This window comes from Scyliorhinus torazame, chromosome 15, assembly GCF_047496885.1.
Source record: "Scyliorhinus torazame isolate Kashiwa2021f chromosome 15, sScyTor2.1, whole genome shotgun sequence".
NCBI classification, from domain to species: Eukaryota; Metazoa; Chordata; class Chondrichthyes; order Carcharhiniformes; family Scyliorhinidae; genus Scyliorhinus; species Scyliorhinus torazame.
Genome location: NC_092721.1, coordinates 153899557 through 153917649, shown reverse-complemented (window position 1 = coordinate 153917649; position 18093 = coordinate 153899557). Strand labels below are relative to the sequence as shown.

The window sequence follows — 18093 nt, the reverse complement described above, 5'->3', positions numbered from 1 at the left end:
CTACTGTCCAACATTTTCTGTATTTTTTACTGACTAGAGTAATTGAATAGAATATAGAATTAATTACATTATGCGCTCCGTTACGTTGCAATAATTAGCCACCTAGAAATATTTTGGTTATCTGAACTTTCTCAGGAAGAAGATGATCTTCAGTCCGTATAGTTGACCGATGTGCAGTTTTCCTTTTATTGAATTTCTAATAGCTCTAAATTCCTTTTATTGATGCAAACCTGTCTAGTTCCTTCTCAAAACTCATTTAGATATAATGTTTCATTTTGCATGCCAGTATATTCACCACCTCTTTACCAAAACTTCCACATGCCTTTCCTTTTATTTCTGTTGTCCTAAATTTAAAAATATGACTTTTTATTTGTCCTTCAGATTGGGAAGATGAACTGGTCAGCAGTCCAAGCATTCTTAGGCTCATCTACCAAGGGAGGTTTCTACATGGAAACGTAACTTTAGGAGGTAAGAAAACTAATCTGTGTATAGCATGTGGGAAAGTTAGAAATTAATGACGGTCACATGGAATTGATAATTCTTCAGTATTATAAATACTGACTATCAAATCTTGGTGAAGTTAATCAAATAAATACTTTTTATTTCATACTTTTTCAAATCTTTTCTTTTTGTGACATACTATGAGTCTGGTCGCTTTCATTATTTTTCTTTAATCTTCTTGCAGCCTTCTATCTGGCCTGTTTTTCCCTCTTTCTCCTCTTTGATCCAGCTCCATGGTATCATTAATGCTTTCCAGTGCATTTGCAATGGCTTTTCCTCTGGCCACTCAGCCCCCTCATTTCTTGTGCATACACTGCCTCACAAACATCACCTCCAATGGAATGAGTTTTCATGTGTGTTGTACCACCTAGCTTTTTCCACTACCTTTGGCAACTCGCGGTGCAGTTTGTCTGGCATTGTCATGAATCAACTAAAACTTCCTACTGGTAAACATTGAATATGATTAAAGCCATAGAGTTCAGTTCTGGCCAAAAACACATCAGAATAACTTCCTTTGCCCTTCCTAACCGTTGTTTTAAGGTAACACTTAACCTGCCCAACTTCGTGTCTTAATCATCCCTGAGCTTCAACCATATTACTCTGATTACCAATGGGCCATTTCTACATCCACAGCAATGTTTGTCTCTTTCTTCCTTTGTTACCCCACACTTGTTTTCTTTGCTCTGCGGACAGCTCTCCTGATCTCCACTCTACATAGACCATAAGACATAGGAGCAGAAATAAGCGATTCAGCCCATCAATTCTGCTCCACCATTCAATCATGGCTGCTAAGTTCCTCATCCCCCTTCTCCAGCCGTCTCCCCATTACACCCCGATCCCCTTATTCATCAAGAACACCAAATTTGTGCTTGAGGTGATGTTACCTACAGGGCTACAGACCAACTGCTGGAAGGTGAAATTAGACAGAATAGTTCTTTCTTTGAACATAAGAACTAGAAGCAGGAGTAGGCAATTTAACCTCTCGAGCCTGTTCCATCATTCAATATGATCATGGTTGATCTCATCATGGCCACATAAACCTCAAATCATCCAGAATACCTGTTTGCATCTTGCCCGGTATCAAGTTGCAACCTCTTGCATTACCATCCATCAGTGAATTGATTTCAAATTTCTCTTACATACGTGATCTCACTGCACCTATCTTCCTAACTTTTTCTGCTCATCAACCCCAGTTCACATTCCAACTCTAAACCAATGTTCACTCTTCCGTCCCTCTCCTCTCCAACTCCACCACCAATGATCAAGCATTTAGCTATTACTGTCTGGTACTTGGCAATTCTCCCCTACTTATTTGCCTTGGTTCATTTCTTCCCAACTTCAAAGGGCTCCTCAAACCCGATATTAGTAACCCTGCCTTTGCTTACCATTCATAACTCTAGCATAATTCATACTTGATTTATCCCTCCTACTGTGAAGTGCATTGGGATATTATGCTACGTTAAAGGCACTTTTTTAAAAAACTTTGCATTTATTACCCTGATTAAATCCTGATGATTAAATGAGGTTTAATGTAATTCGAGCCCACAAGCAAGGTACTGGTCCACTCGCCCACAATAGGAAATTTAACAGAAGAACGCCTTATCCCTCTGTGACCCACCCGCTCGCCACTTCCTTCTCCAGCATCCACTTTCACCTTGCCTCCCGCTCACCCCTTGCCTCCCCGATTTCCGCCCCCCCCCCCCCCCTCCCCCTTCCGCCTCTAGCCTTCCTGATTTTCCCTGCTCGTCTCCCTCACCTCCTGCCTTCCTGGACCTCTTTTTTTTTTTTTTTTTTGTGTGAAATAAATTGCAATAAAAAATCTTCATGTATTTTTTAAATTCCACTCCAAGCCTGCTTAAAGTTTTCCTAAATCCCAATTTTCCCTCACTACCATCACTATATTCCTCGTGAATCCCACTGTTCTAACCAATGGGTATCTGCAAGTTTGTAGTCCATATTGTCCCATGGTTGTGTCTCTGGAAGGTGCTCTCTAAAACTGTGTGAAATTCAGTTATGAGTAGACAGAGACTACTATCCCAATTAAGACATTAGTCATGTTTCAAGTGCAGCAGTCGTTCTGCATTAAAATGGACTGTGGGGAATAAAAGGTTGAGCTTGTTACAAAGTGGACGGGCGAAGCGAGAGCAGGACTGGGAATAGACTTCCTGAGTAATACCAATGAACAATTATAGTGTTAATTGTGCACCAAAACAAAGTCAGTTGGCCCATGTAACAGTAAATACGTTTCCAGAAAGCAGAGCTATTTCATAAAGACTAAAGCAAAGCAATTGTGCATTTAAGACAAGGACAACATACTTCTCAAAATCCTAACAATGCCCCTCCAAAACCCCAAAAGTCATTCAGGGAATTGGCAGGAGGTCCTCAAAAGAATCCAAATTAAAACCCCTTAATGATGCAAAAGGGGTTGAAACTGAGGATGAACTAAAAATAGTTAACATAATTAGTTGCCTGGAAGTATTCACTAGGAAAGATACTATAGCATGTCAAATCAGTGAAATATAAATATGAAGCTATCATGCAAAAACTATATTGACTTTTTGTCACATGCAACTTTTAATAAATACTTTGTTCAGTTCTGGATAAGGAGGTACAAGCGAAACATCCAGTTTTGAAAAGCTTGCTGTCAGTGGACTGAGTTATAAAATAAAAGATGAAAAAATAGACATTGCCCATCAGGCAGTGGGGAATATTCTACCATTTCCTGGCTCTCGAGCCTTGCAAGTGGTGAAAAGGCTATGAGGATTTGGAAGGTGAGATGCTCCTTGCAGCAATGACTGGTACACTTCAGCTTCTGGTTACTAAGACCCAGGCTGTTGCTGATGGGGAACTCCACGATGGTGGTGCCATTGGCGGTCATGTGGCACAAATGTAACCTGCCGCTTGTCTGCTGAAGTATATGTGTTATCCAGGTCCTGTTAGACACTGAAATGCATTACTTAATTATTACAGTCTGAATTATCAAAGTGAGGGATGCAGGGCCAAGATGAATAATGTTATAGAGGTGAAAGAAAGCAATCTTGATATGCAATAAACATTTCTGGAAATATTTGGTTTGTATTTTCAGAAAAGTTTGAATCCCTTTTGCTTTTGTAGGTTTAAAGGACATTAAGATGAATAACTGATTTTTGAATGTTTGATTATCAAGGGTAATGTTTTCATTGCAGCATTAAAGCTTCCTCTTGGTAAAACTACTGTGATGCATTTGGTTGCAAGAGAGACATTGCCAGAGCCAAATTCCCAAGGTAAGTAGCTATTAAGCTGGACTTTTTGTTTTTTAAAGAATCTGTACATAATTTACAGATATATATTTATTTACATAGGAGAGGAGTATACAGGCTCTTTCTGTCCTCTCAGTTGCACATCAATGATCCCATTTTTAAAATATAAATTTAGAGTACGCAATTTATTTTTGCCAATTAAGAGGCAATTTAGCCTGGCCAATCCACCTACCCTGCACATCTTTGGGTTGTGGGGACGAAACCCATGCAAACAAGGGGAGAATGTGCAAACTCCACACAGACAGTGACCCAGAGCCTGGCTCGAACCTAGGACCTCGGTGCTGTGAGGCAACAGTGCTAACCACTGTGCCACCGTGCTGCCCATATGATCTCACATTTGAACAAGAGCTGGGAGATGGCCCAGGATCCTGTGCAAACAGATTATCTGGTCATAGAATCCCTACAGTGTAACAGGAGGCCACTCCGCCCATCAGGCCAGGACAACCCTCCAAAAGAACTACCCAGGCCCAATTCCTCCCCCCCCCCCCCCCCCCCCCCCCAATCCCTGTAACCGGCTGACCTTTGGACACTAAGGTAATTTAGCATGGCCAATCCATCTAACCACATCTTTGGACTGTGGGAGGAAGCCGGAGCACCCGGAGGAAATCCACACAGACATGGGGAGAAACTTCATCACACAGTCAGCCCAGGTCGGAATTGAACCTGGGTTCCTGGCGATGTGAGGCAACAGTGCTAACCACTGTGCCACTGTGATTTGTTGTTATTTTGCGAGCATCTACCTTGCAGGTCACAGGTTGATCACCACATTCATTACTGACACTTGGAGCAAAATAAGAGTATTTTCTGAAAGAGCTTTGTTGCTCTTTTTAGCCTTAGCTTATTAGCTCTGATTACATCACCTTTGCTCACGAGTCGCCAGGTATCTTTCTGATACCGCCACGTGGTTCAAGTTCAAGTTATGATTAATAAGTCAGCACACCGCTTAGTAAGATTGAAATCAACGGTCATTTATTATATACAACAAGTAATGTTTACACAATAATCCTACTATCTATATAATAAACCTATCACTACTGGCCAATACTTAACTTTAGGAAGAGCCCACCAGGTCAGGGAAATGAATGGCTTATCCAATCGGATCTGGCCCGCGGGATTCAAAAGGCTGCTACAGGTCGATGGCTAGGAGTCTTTACCGGATAGCGATCGCTGAATTCAAAACTTACAGTTGCCGGTTGCAGTTCTTGCGAAGGTCTTGAGCAGGCGAAGAAGGGAGAGAGAGAGAGAGAGAGAGATCTGAACTTGGCCCCTCACTTTATAGGGCCCAGGGGTTTCCCGCCTCCCGGGGCGGCCCTTGACCCTGAGTCCCAAGTGATTGGACTTGTTCCCAATCACTGGGTTCGATACGTCCAATTGCGAGGCGATTCCCCGATCGGGGGGGTGGTCGTTCACCTGCCTTTGTTTCGGCCACTGCAGGCGCCGACAGGTCTGGCCCGGTATTCAATTGCTAATATGTTGCAATTGTTCCCGGGGATAGCCGATTAAACTGCAAATGTCTGGGTGGATGGGCTGTTAATAGCCCTGAGTATCGATTTGGGCCAACTTCCCCCAGAGCCGAATATGCTATTCTGTCTGCAGCTGTCCGTTTGTGTCTTGTTACCTGCTTTTCCCAGCAGCCTTTCCGGTTAGCCATTTTAAATCGGGTTTTGGCTAAATTAATCGGGAAGCAGCCATTTTACGTGGCTACATACCCGCCTTGTGATCCTAACGCGAAACGTGAAGGATCACATAAATTTGTCCTCTTCGTTCCCTGACCGGGGGGGGCGGTCGGGGGGGGTGGGGGGGGGGGGGGCACCTCCTACATGGCCACTACTCTGACCCTAGCTATGCACCAAAAATTTACCTAAACAATTCTTGAGGGCGCTATGTCAGGCAGGGGCATGTGTCAAAAAAATAAAACTGGGAACCTCTAATTTTACCTCCATACTCTATACTCACTAAACATTGCATTATCCTATCTTCCTAAACATACAACAACAGTCACAACATTTAATATACTCTTTCCTGGCTTGGCAGTCAAGCTCAGGATCATACATTTTTTTTTTTAATGAAAACCGTTTGTACATCTCTTTATTTACAGTAATAACGCAAGTGAATACTCTTTATCCCTTATAGGTCGCGGGGGTCTGGGGTCTGGTCATAGCCGAATATCGGGGATCGGATCCGATATACCGGGGTTCGAGCGCGGTACACTCTTCTTTTCCATTTGCGGAGGCGCATGGTCTGTACTGCACAGCAGAGTATGGCCCATGCTAACAGTGCCTCAATGACGTACGATAGGGAGTACCAAGTTATGAACTTGGCACACCAGGATAATGCAGCGTGGCTGGTGACTGGGCCCTCGGTACTGCGGGGCAGTGAAACATTAACGGCAGGGGGGTTTGGAGTAATGGGGTCCGCGTTCCCGCGCAACCAAGTGTCCAAAAAGATGTTGAGCACGATGACCGAAGTCCTCATGGTTGTCCTCTTTTCTTTTTCTGCGTTCGCTGGTTTACTCCGGTCTTGGAGCTTCTGGAGTTCTGTAAGACAAGCATAGTATCTGTAACTACCTTGGTTTAATATCCGGTGTGTCTGTCCTTCTTTGGGCCAATTAAACCCTTATAATTGGTCACAATATGTGACTTCTCCCCCATTTTTTTTTCACAACAAATGTTAGGACACGGCACACTTCCCAATGGTGGACCAGTGCTAAGTTTAGCATCCAAATGTTCTAGGATGTAAATAGCATTTGGCGGCAACCCAAAGGTTACCTAAATAAATAAAACTGTTTTTGAAAGGAAAAGGTCGAATGAGGTGCGTATGGGCCGCGACGGGTAAGATTTGGATGGGGTCCCCAGGTAGGACGGCTACCAATGCCGTATCTCCCCTACCCGAGCGTGTTTGACCAACGGGGGGGGGGTCCCCAGGCAGGGCGGGTCTCACGCCGTTTCTCCACTGCCTGAGCAACCGACAAGAACGGACAAAAATGTAGTCATCATGGTGGGGTTACTGTTCTGAATCTCCCGTTAAATCAGAAGAGCAGTTACGATCGGGCGTCTGATACCCGAACCAGTATCAGCTGAAAAGCTAGTTCCGCTGAACAAGCGTCTGGTGTCGGTGGGTGGCTGAGGCAAGTCCTCAGAGGTTTCAGCAGAATGGGCGTGTGGCCGCGGTGGGTGTCAGTGGGAAAAGTTTAAAAAGTTCAGGTGAATGGGTGTGTGGCGGTGAGAACGTTCTCCTGTTGGACGAACAACATTAAACAAACATACAAACAACGGAAAACATGCTGCAGGTTCCATCAGGAAGGACAACACTTTTCACCAAGTGTCTCCTTTAAATCATCATGTGGACACCTCAGTTCTCTGTTGCGAACAGGGTCGCAAAGGGGTTGGCGGCTTGGGAGTCAGACCCGAGGTCGTCACCTTCTCCCGGGTGCCAAACTCTGGAGTGAATTAGGGCGGAAAGGGCTGCGTGGTGTGAGTTGGGGTTGTCCTCGTCGTTGCGGACGAGTCTGCAGGAATTGTCGCGGTGCCAATGAGTGGGGTCGAGTTGGGTGGGGACAAAGTCAGGGTCGTCCGTGTGGTTCGGTGGTGTGGTTTATTTAAGTAAGTGATGAGGAAGGGGTCACTGGAGTCGAAGTCGGAGTTGCTGGGTGTGGGACCAGGATAGTAGGGAGGCGTGCTGTGGCTGTCGTCAGAGTCACAGTCGCTGTCTGTGCTGCTGCAGTCTGTGGACGTTCCGGGGCGGAGCGTAAAGTTTGTGGGTGGAGTCGGGGGCGTGTCCGTGTCTGGGCTGGACGTGGAAGGGGTGGGTGTGCTTACGTTGGCTGTGGGTGGGGTTTGGTCTGCCGAGTCAAGCATGACGTGGTGGGCGTGGTTTGACTGTGCTCCATAAACGTTTAGCTGGTTTATGTGAAACCATGCAGTCTTACCATTTTGGTATTTAATTTTATATACCGACGGGCTTATTTTATCCGTAATGGAGTACGGACCCGAGTATTTTGGAGACAGAAATGTGCTGGGGTTATACACGGACAACATCACTTGTTGTCCTATATTGTACTCCGTAGCATGTACTGCCTTAGCAAAACAGGCCTTGCTCTGTTTTCTTTTAGTGCCCAGTTTAACAGCGGCTGCTAACTGAGCCGTTTTTACATTTATAAGTAATTGTTCAACAGCTTTCTCGTGGGTGAGGGCCATAACTTCAGGGCTGGTCAGGTCTAAACCCAACAAGTACTCTGTCCCTTACATGGGGTGTCTGGTCATGAGGGTGTGTGGGGTAAAACCTGTGGAGGTGGAAACAGTGTTACGCAAAAACATCAGCGCAAAGGGGAGGACAGAATCCCAAGTGGTGTTGTTTTGCTGGACCATTTTTCTAAGGGTGGTTTTTAGGGTCCGATTCATGCGCTCCACTATACCACTCGACTGAGGGTGGTACGCAATGTGAAATTTTTGGGGGTATGCCAAATATTGTGAGGACGTTCAGCATGACCCGTCCTGTAAAGTGAGAACCTTGGTCCGACTCAATACTGCGGGGGAGTCCCCATCTTGTAAAAATGTGGTGGGTTAGGATCTTGGCTGTGGTTTTTGCGGTGTTGGTGCGGGCTGGAAATGCTTCCACCCACTTTGTAAAAGTATCTATGACCACCGGAACATATTTATAGCCATTCCTGCAAGGGGGCAATGGACCTATAAAATCGATCTGGAGGTTAGTCCAGGGGCCGTTAACGGGCCGTTAACACATCTCCCCCTCCGGGTGAGGGGGGTTCTGAGATGGAGTGGCTAGTTTTCTGGCGGGTGTTTTGGCTATAAAGGGGCCTGTATTATGGTGGGGCGAGATGATTTCACACTCGTGGGGGGTTCCGGGGTACTGTAGATTGTCCGCTAAGTATGTGTGAGTCTTTGTCCGTTTTACTGTGATGTCCCGTCCTTGTAAGAGAAGGGTCCACCTAGCAGCGCGGATTTGGCTGACGGTACCGTCTTTAAGTCGTCCGTCTAGTAAAAGTTGGGTGGGGGTGTGCTCGGTCAAGATGGTGATGGGGTTCAGTCCGGTAATGTAGGAAAAGTACTGGACTGCCCAGAAAACTGCGAGCAGGTGCCTCTCACAGGCTGAAAATCCCTGCTCCACAGCATCTAAAATTCGGGAGGCATAAGCTACGGGTCTTAGCTGGTCGTGCCGTTCCTCCAGGAGCATGGCTGAAGGGGTGCGGTCTGTGGTCGCTACCTCTATGGCGTAAGGGGAAAGTGGGTCGGGAACTTGTAGTGCGGGGGCGGCTATGAGCGCCTGTTTTAATGATTCCACAGCCTCCGTATGCTGCGGAAGCCATTCCCAGGGGGCTCCTTTCTTTAGGAGGTCTGAGAGGGGCGCTGCCTTGCTGGCGAAACCGTCAATGTGGTTACGGCAGTAGCCAACCAGCCCTAAAAACGACCGGAGGGCTGAAACGTGTTGGGGAAGGGGCAATTTAGCGATCGAGTCAATTCTTTTGTGCTCTATCTCGCGTTTTCCGTGTGTGATAATTGTACCCTAATATATCACTTTTTCTTCCAATATCTGGGCCTTTTTGGGGTTTACTTTACAGCCAATGGAGTGTAGTAACTCCAGGAATTCGGACAGAAGCTCAATGTGCTCTTCCTTTGTGTCTGTCTGCAGTAGTAGATCGTCTACGTACTGTACCAGGCATTCGGGGCGAGAAAATTTGCTAGTCCGTTTGCCAGCTGTCGGTGGAAAATGGAGGGGGAGTTGTGGAAGCCCTGTGGCAGGCATGTCCACGTGTACTGCTGCGCTCTGAAAGTGAAGGCAAATTTATACTGGCACGCCTTTGCCAATGGAATGGAATGGACCAGAACCCATTACTGACGTCCAAAACCGTGAAATATCGGCCATGGAGTCCCTGTTTGAGCATGGTATCGGGACTTGTTGCAACGGTGGGGGCTGCTGCGGGGGTGACTTTATTGAGTTCCCGATAATCACTGGTCAAACGCCATGATCCTTCGGGTTTCCTTACTGGCCAAATCGGGGCATTATTAGTTGAGGCTATCGATCTTAGGACGCCCTGCTCTAATAAGCTTTCTATGACCTTTAGGATTTCTCCCTCTGCTTTTAGGGGAAATCTGTACTGTTTCTGGGGTCTTGGGTCTGGTCCGGTTATCTGTACGGAACCGGTCATCCGTCCACAGTCGTGTTTGTGGGTTGCAAATGCTGCCCTGTTCTTTTGCAGGACTGCCCTAACCTGTCGGTCCGTGCTGAGTGTGGTGGGGTTGAACCAAAACTCGCCTACTGTGCTAATTTTGTTCATGTAGTCCCCTATATTGAGCGTTGCGGGGGCTCTAGCGGATTTCGCCATTTTCCAGACACACTGGTTGACTGGATCGAAAGAGAGGTGGTGAGAGTTCATAAAGTCGATCCCTAAAATGTGCTCTGCTGTTGGAGGCAGGTCAACTAACACTACGGGGTGTTTCGTATTAATAGTTCCGATCTGGATGGGTACAGGGGTCGTGATATGTCCCTGTTGTGAGTGGCCTGTGAAGCCGCTGAGGGTGATAGTGGCTGTGGTGGGCCACGTGTCCTTACCAAGGGTGGAGGAATTTAAGGTTGTGCGGGACCCTCCTGTGTCCCAGAGAAGCTCGATCGGCTGTCCCCTAACCTTTGCTGCGACTACGGGTCGTCCTGACCTATCCCAAAGGGTATCGCAGACCCAGCTGGGGGAGCCTGTACACCGTCAGTCCGTTCCGGTCAAGTCTGTCTGATCGGACTGGGCGCTAACGCTATGTATGGGCTCTGCCTTTTTCTTATTGAGAGTGCCGGTCTGTTGGGCTCTCTGTGGTTTTTTAGGGGCCTTGCATTCTTTGGCAAAATGTCCCAACTGTCTGCAATTGTAGCATTCTTGCGGTTTTGCTGGGGGGCCGCTCTTTCCCTCGTTTACCCAGGCGGGGTTGTGGAGAGTGGTTCTTACTGCCTGCACGTCTGCGGCGGCTTGGTTTTCCTCGGGGGTTCTAGCTGCTGGTTTACCGTGAGCCGCTTGTTCGCAAACGCAGGACAATCTTTTGACCACCCACTTCTCATTATGAGCCTCCTCCGAGGGGTCATAATTACTACAGGCATTCTGTCCTGCTTCCGTGGCATGGGAGATAAGGGTGCGGGTCCATTTGGACATATTGTCTGGGGACAAATGGGCACGATCTACGTTGCCGAAAACGGCTTCAAAGTGAATCCATAAGCGTCCTGCGAACGCTGTGGGGTGTTCAGACTTTTTCTGTCTACATTTATTTAGACCATCTACGGGGTCGCCCCGGTTGTACCCGATCGCATCCAGGATCGCGGTATGCATTTCTGCAAGGGTGCCTCCTCCTACATTCTGTGGGTCGGGAAGGGCTGCTGCGACCGATGGGTCTAAGCTGAGGACCGTGAGCTTTACCTGCTCCTTTTCATCCAGGCCGTACATGGTCGCCTGGTGTTTGACGGTGGCAAAGAAATGGTGTGGGTCTGAAGCGGGGAGGAACGGTGTGATTTTCACACACGCGTCCTGTAATTGGGTCACTGTGAGGGGGGTGGAATATAAGACTTCTGCCTCGTCTGCTGTGGCGGTGCGGTGGGTTGTTACAGGGTTCATGGGAGCCTGTATTATCTGCTGTGTGGGGGGGTGGGGGTGCTCTCCTCCTTTGGGGTTTTCCCTGCGCACATGCTCCCTGAACATATCTCTGCGCTGTCTCTTGCAGTTCTTCCCAATCAGGGCCGTCTTCCTGGTCTAAACCTTCCCCAAAGGTGTCTTGGAATCCCTTTTGGACAGAAAGCATTGCTTGCAGGTCTGCAATTTGCTTTCTGCACTTTGCATGCTCCAAGGTACTCTGCCTTTGTTCCATGGTCGCAGCGTGGAGCGCTCTCAAGGCTGCCTTGAGATCACTGCATTGTTTCTGGAGCGTCTCTACCTGCTTTTCTGTGTCTTTCTTTACCAGGACTGCACGCTGCGTGTCCTGATAAGCCTTTTCATACTGGGACTGGAAACTACTCAAATGCGCCAGACAAGACTGGTGACCTCGTTTGGCATCAGCCACCTCTTCGTCCTTTGCTACGAATTTCCTTTTTAATTCCAAGTTCTCTTTCTCAACCTCGCATACATCGATTTTACTCATACGATGTATGCCTTCTATTTCTCTGCGGAGCGTCCTGACGACCTCCTCTGTGCCTCGCAATTGTGCCAGACAGGACACAATTGCCATCGGCTTGAGAGCTTTTGCTAAGCTCTTTTTATGGATCTCACTCAGGTTCTCCCACCAAGTATGCCCTATGCTTCTGGGACCTGAATCGCCATTATTGCAGAAATCATTCCACATGGGCCATCCTTTGCCCTGCAGAAATTTGCGAATTTCCACTTCCCAAATGGGACACTGTCCCACTCTTAACGCTGCTGATCGATGCGACTGCAAATTCTTCGGGGTTCATGAGGCGCTGCATTGCCTGCATAGCTATCTCTCTTATCTGCTCATTACGTTCAAATTTGGAACAGGGGGCTAAGGTGGTGTCGTAGATGCGGGTACGGCTTGCGCTAATTTCCGAAAATACAGACTTCCGACAGTTTTGACGCAACAAAATCTATCAGTTTTACCTTATAACCCTGTTAGTTACGCATGCATACACACACTTACGAATTGTGAATTATTAACCAGAACCGCTTGAACACTTGTGGTTTTTTTTTTGTTTTTTGTTTCCGATTGGATTCTATTCAAATTGTTGGGATTCTCCCGGAGTGGTTTTCCACTTCTATGTCGGGTCCCGGCGGAGTCGCCAATTATGTTGCTCTTTTTAGCCTTAGTTTATTAGCTCTGATTACATCACCTTTGCTCACGAGTCGCCAGGTATCTTTCTGATACCGCCACGTGGTTCAAGTTCAAGTTATGATTAATAAGTCAGCACACCGCTTAGTAAGATTGAAATCAACGGTCATTTATTATATACAACAAGTAATGTTTACACAATAATCCTACTATCTATATAATAAACCTATCACTACTGGCCAATACTTAACTTTAGGAAGAGCCCACCAGGTCAGGGAAATGAATGGCTTATCCAATCGGATCTGGCCCGCGGGATTCAAAAGGCTGCTACAGGTCAATGGCTAGGAGTCTTTACCGGATAGCGATCGCTGAATTCAAACTTACAGTTGCCGGTTGCAGTTCTTGCGAAGGTCTTGAGCAGGCGAAGAAGGGAGAGAGAGAGAGAGAGATCTGAACTTGGCCCCTCACTTTATAGGGCCCAGGGGCTTCCCGCCTCCCGGGGCGGCCCTTGACCCTGAGTCCCAAGTGATTGGACTTGTTCCCAATCACTGGGTTCGATACGTCCAATTGCGAGGCGATTCCCCGATCGGGGGGTGGTCGTTCACCTGCCTTTGTTTCGGCCACTGCAGGCGCCGACAGGTCTGGCCCGGTATTCAATTGCTAATATGTTGCAATTGTTCCCGGGGATAGCCGATTAAACTGCAAATGTCTGGGTGGATGGGTTGTTAATAGCCCTGAGTATCGATCTGGGCCAACTTCCCCCAGAGCCGAATATGCTATTCTGTCTGCAGCTGTCCGTTTGTGTCTTGTTACCTGCTTTTCCCAGCAGCCTTTCCGGTTAGCCATTTTAAATCTGGTTTTGGCTAAATTAATCGGGAAGCAGCCATTTTACGTGGCTACAGCTTACTACCTAAAATTCTACATATTACTACATAAAACTCTACATTATTTGAGTTGATGTTTAGTGATTATTACATGCACAAGGTATAGACATGTCACTGTCCTGCCTTTCGCATTGTTGAACTGTGCGAAATGGATTCAAACCATGATGTATATAGTTTTATCTTCACTGTGATTTGGTGGGAAGATTCCAAGTGGAACGTTGGCACTTCAACTTGGTGAGTAGTGTAAAGTTGAAGAAAGAGAAATTGAAGAGTCTGCCACTCAAAGCTGTTGCTTAGTCTGTTCTCAAAAAAAAAAAGTCAAAGCCTTTCCAGAAAAATGGGGAGAGAATATATTTTTTGTGATGTTTCTCACCAAACCTTTTCAATATCTGCAGGTCAAAGGAACCGTGAAAAGACTGGAGAGAGCAATTGTTGTGTGATTCTGTAAATACTTCCACCAACTGCTAACCGTGATGTAATATAGTCCTTGTCATTCATGCTGCTGGTATAGAAGAGAAGTAATGTTGCTTCAAGGACCTTTTTTAAAAACAAACCTGATTGTTCATGAAACAATATTAAAAACTGGAGCATAACTGTTTTGATTTATTTTAAAGCTGTTCTCTGTTGTAGTGTTTGTTTTTTCATTTTCTGAGAGGTATGCCTTCAACAGTTTCTGTATTTATTTATATATACAGACAGGCAAAATTAAACACAAGAATTTCACACCATGAATCCATTCTGTTATCACCGTGCTTTGTAGAATTGAAAAATGTACATCATGCTTTTTTTTTTTAGAAAGAGGATCTTTTTAAACTCAACCACCTCCTGGAGGAAAGTCACACTGTTAATTGCAGTTGCAATTACTTTGTTTAACTGGGTGACGAAGCCAGAATTACTAAAGATTCAATTACATTAAAGATAATTGTGAAATGATTTTTGTTCTTCTAACCCTCCATGATCTCTTGCAAACTCCATTGCCATTAAAGTATGAATAGGTCTGCTGTTTAAAAAAAATAAAAATAAAGTGGACATGCCTGTAATTTGATGAGTTTATAGAGTTCATTTAAACGATTCTCTTTTTCCCTTTATGCGCTGTTTTAATGTGGCATTACCTGTATCAGCTTAATTTGTTGTACCAAGTAAATCCTGCAGCGTACACCAGTGCATTTTGTAGTCTTAATGAGAGAGGGGGAAGCTTCGTTGAAGTATTTCTTTCCCACTGCTGTGTACCATTTACTGTATTTGTGGTAGGAAGTCTGATTAATCATCTCACCTGTATTATTATTATTTTTGATCTTATAACCTTACTGTTGACTATTGGGCTTATTTTTAACCTAGTACAAATTTTAAATCTAATGCGAGGAAGTCACTCATTAAGCATTAGCACATTATGTTCATTTTCTGTACCACAATTAACTATTTTAGTACTTGTAATAATTTGCTTTTCTGTATTTAGTGCTTGCAATTGTACAAAAGATAGGGAAACCGAACCAGAAGGACCTAATTTGTTCTGTAGGTTGGCCTTCCCTTTCCTTTTGTATAAATTACAAATGATATGCTAATTAAAATCTAGAGAATTTTACACAGCACTGAAGCATGAGCTACTTTCATCTGAACCTGTATAAAAAAAATTAAAAAAAAGTTTTTATATTTTTCAGTGGGGGGGTGTTTCTTCCCAGCTGAATTACAGATGTGTAGAATATATTTAATAAGAATCTTATACAGTACATGAGTATAGAACTTATTAACAAGTATAGATTTGCTTGTAGTATAATAGAATATACCATGTAAGTAACATTAGCAAATTTAAAGACGTCACAGGTTGACATTATTTCTGTATCTAATAAAAGCATCTGCCCAGATTGAACTCAATGGTATTTGTCATAGTTAGGTGGACATGATATACCCAGTAATGGTTTTTCTTTTACCTGTGTTTATTGCTTTTAAAATGCTTTACATGCTATAGTTCTTACCAAATATTGTTCATATTGATCAGGATCAAATTTGTATAGAGCTGAGTTTTGCAATGATTGTAAATATCACTGAACATTTTCTTTCTGCAACCTGTACTGATAGATACTTCTGTAAACTAAATAAAAGAATATTGCAGTTCATGCCGTGAATCTCACTGGGTATTATTTCCATGGATGAACTACTAGATATATTTGGAATAAGTTGCTTTCAAAAAGCTCCAAGAAAAATCTAACTTGATTTCTGCCAGCTTATTGACTTGTTTACAATTTTGAGAATTTTTATGCGCAAGATGTCACTGTGAACAAATTAATTAATGTTGCATCATATCACAAAGCAACTGCAGGCAGATACACAGTAAAGGTCCCCATTCCATCGCAGCTGTATTACTGTAAAATGTCTTGTCCTCAACTTCTGAATGCCATCGATTCCACCAATTAAATAGGTGTCTGTCCTTGATTCTATATTGATCCAGTGTCATGTTCATGAAGACATGGATTACTCAGTTATTTAATGTTGTTTCAGATTCATATTGCATATGGGCGGCGTGGTGTCACAGTGGTTAGTGCAGCGGTTTGCACTGCTGCCTCACAACGCCAGGGACCCGGATTCAATTCTGACCTTGGGGGGGATTGTCTGTGCACATTCTCCCTGTGTCTGCATGGGTTTCCTCCCACAATCTAAAGATGTGCAGGTTAGGTGGATTGGCCATCCTAAATTGCCCCTAGGTGAGGTTATGGGGATAGGGTGGGGGTTTGGGCCTCGGTGAAGTCCTCTTTCAGAGGGCTGGTGCAGACTCGATGGGCCAAATGGCCGCCTCCTGCACTGTGTAGGGATTGAATTATTCTTTTCTATGAACACACTCCCATTAGTCTGTTTGGAGCAGAATGCGAATGTCCATTTCTATTCCAGCAATCCTGGTTATTCTGGATTAATAATCAATACAGAGTATAAATTTGTTTTGATCGATGAGACATCACCAAAGTGAACTATGCTTCCTAATCCTTTTTGGCCTGTCCGCAGCAATTGACACAGTTGACCACTCCATCCTCCGAAGTGGAACTGCTCCCCTCTGGTTCCATTCTTATCTTTCCAGTTCCATTTAGAAAATCACATTGAAGTGGCTTCCCATCCAATACAGCATCATTTCTGCTGGAGTCCCTCAAGGTCCTAGGAGCCTAAGAAATGGGAGCAAGAGTTGGCCATTTGGCCCCTAGAGTCATTTACTAAGGTCATGGTTAAGCCTCTGCTTGAAGTTTACTTTCCACTCTATCTCTTTATTTCACATACCTAAAATTCTTAGCAATATCAAACTTCAATGTACTTACCAGCTAAGCATTCACAGATCTCTGGGGTGGGTGGTGGTGGTGGTTTACAGTTCATTCAGAGTCTGAATTGCTGTGGCAACATTTATTTTTATACACATAGTAGTCTGCAACTATGGATAGTAATGTTAGAGGATCCAATGTTCTTTCTGTTACATGGCTAACCAGGAATTTCTGCCGCTCTTGCCGGGGTGTGCGGAAGGATGCACAGATTGATACTCAACCTGTTTGGCCACATGCACCATTTCTGGCCATCACGCCCTGGGGTCAGACTCAAACCTTGAGCTTCAGGCTCACAGGCAAGGATGCTACTTACTGCATCACAAGACCTCCCTCTTTGGGGTAGAGAAGTCAAAATATTTGTATCCAATGAATGAAGACATTTCTTGTCTCAGTCCTAAATGGCTGAGCCCCTATCCTGATCCACTTTTACAATTCCTGTCTCTACAGTCAAAGGAAACAAGCTCTCAGCATCCATTCTTTCAAGCTCCTTTAAGAATTTTATACATTTCAATGAAATCACCACTCATTCTTCTAAACACCCGAGAATAAGTGTAATTCACCAATTCTCTCATCCTCTCTCCCATCCCAGGAATGAATCTAGTAAAATTTTATAACATTGTTGCAATAAGACTAGAAGATTATTGGGCAAGGAGATGAAATTATGCACAGTACATTCCAGGTGAGGTCCACTTAAGCTGCCCATAATCGCAGCACGACCTCAAGTACACTAACCTTCCACTCAAGGTAAATATTCTATTTACTTTCTGAATTGCGAGCTGTACTTGGATGTTAACTTCCAGTAATGTAAGGCAGTACGGTGGTGCAGTGGCTAGCACTGCTGCCTCACGGCGCTGAGGTTCCAGGTTCAATTTCAGCCCCAGGTCACTGTCCATGTGGAATTTGCACATTCTCCCCGTGTCTGCGTAGGTCTCACTTCCACAACCCTAAGATGTGCAGGGTTGGTGAATTGGCCACATAAAAATTGGCCCTTATTTGGGGGAAAAACATTAGATACTCTAAATTAATTTTTTTTTAAAGAAAAAAATTCTTCCAGTAATGTGTATAAGAGCACCAAAATCATCTTAAAAGCACCATTCACTCATGCCTCACCTTTTAAAAAAAATTATACTTTTCCATTCTTCCTACCAAAGTGGGTAATTTCACACTTCCCCACGTTATACTCCATAGAATCTCTACAGTACAGAGGGAGGCCATTCGGCCCATCGAGTCTGCACTGATCCTCCAAAAGAGCATCCTACCTAGGTCCAATCCCCCACCCTATCCCTGTAACCCCTAGGTCCACCTAACCATCACATCTTGGGGCAATTTAGCACGGCCGATC

At 44.9% G+C, this 18093-nt stretch overlaps 1 protein-coding gene across 1 annotated transcript in view; it reads left to right on the top strand.

The window, feature by feature from the left end:
- ubl3a (ubiquitin-like 3a) overlaps positions 1–15566 on the top strand; it is a 98272-nt gene extending 82706 nt beyond the window's left edge. The window contains exons 3-5 of the mRNA XM_072476959.1: positions 382–468; positions 3687–3764; positions 13848–15566. Coding sequence (XP_072333060.1) covers positions 382–468; positions 3687–3764; positions 13848–13900 — 218 coding nt within the window. The 3' untranslated portion in view covers positions 13901–15566. The remainder of the gene's footprint in view (positions 1–381; positions 469–3686; positions 3765–13847) is intronic.
- The last annotated feature ends 2527 nt before the right edge of the window (positions 15567–18093 follow it).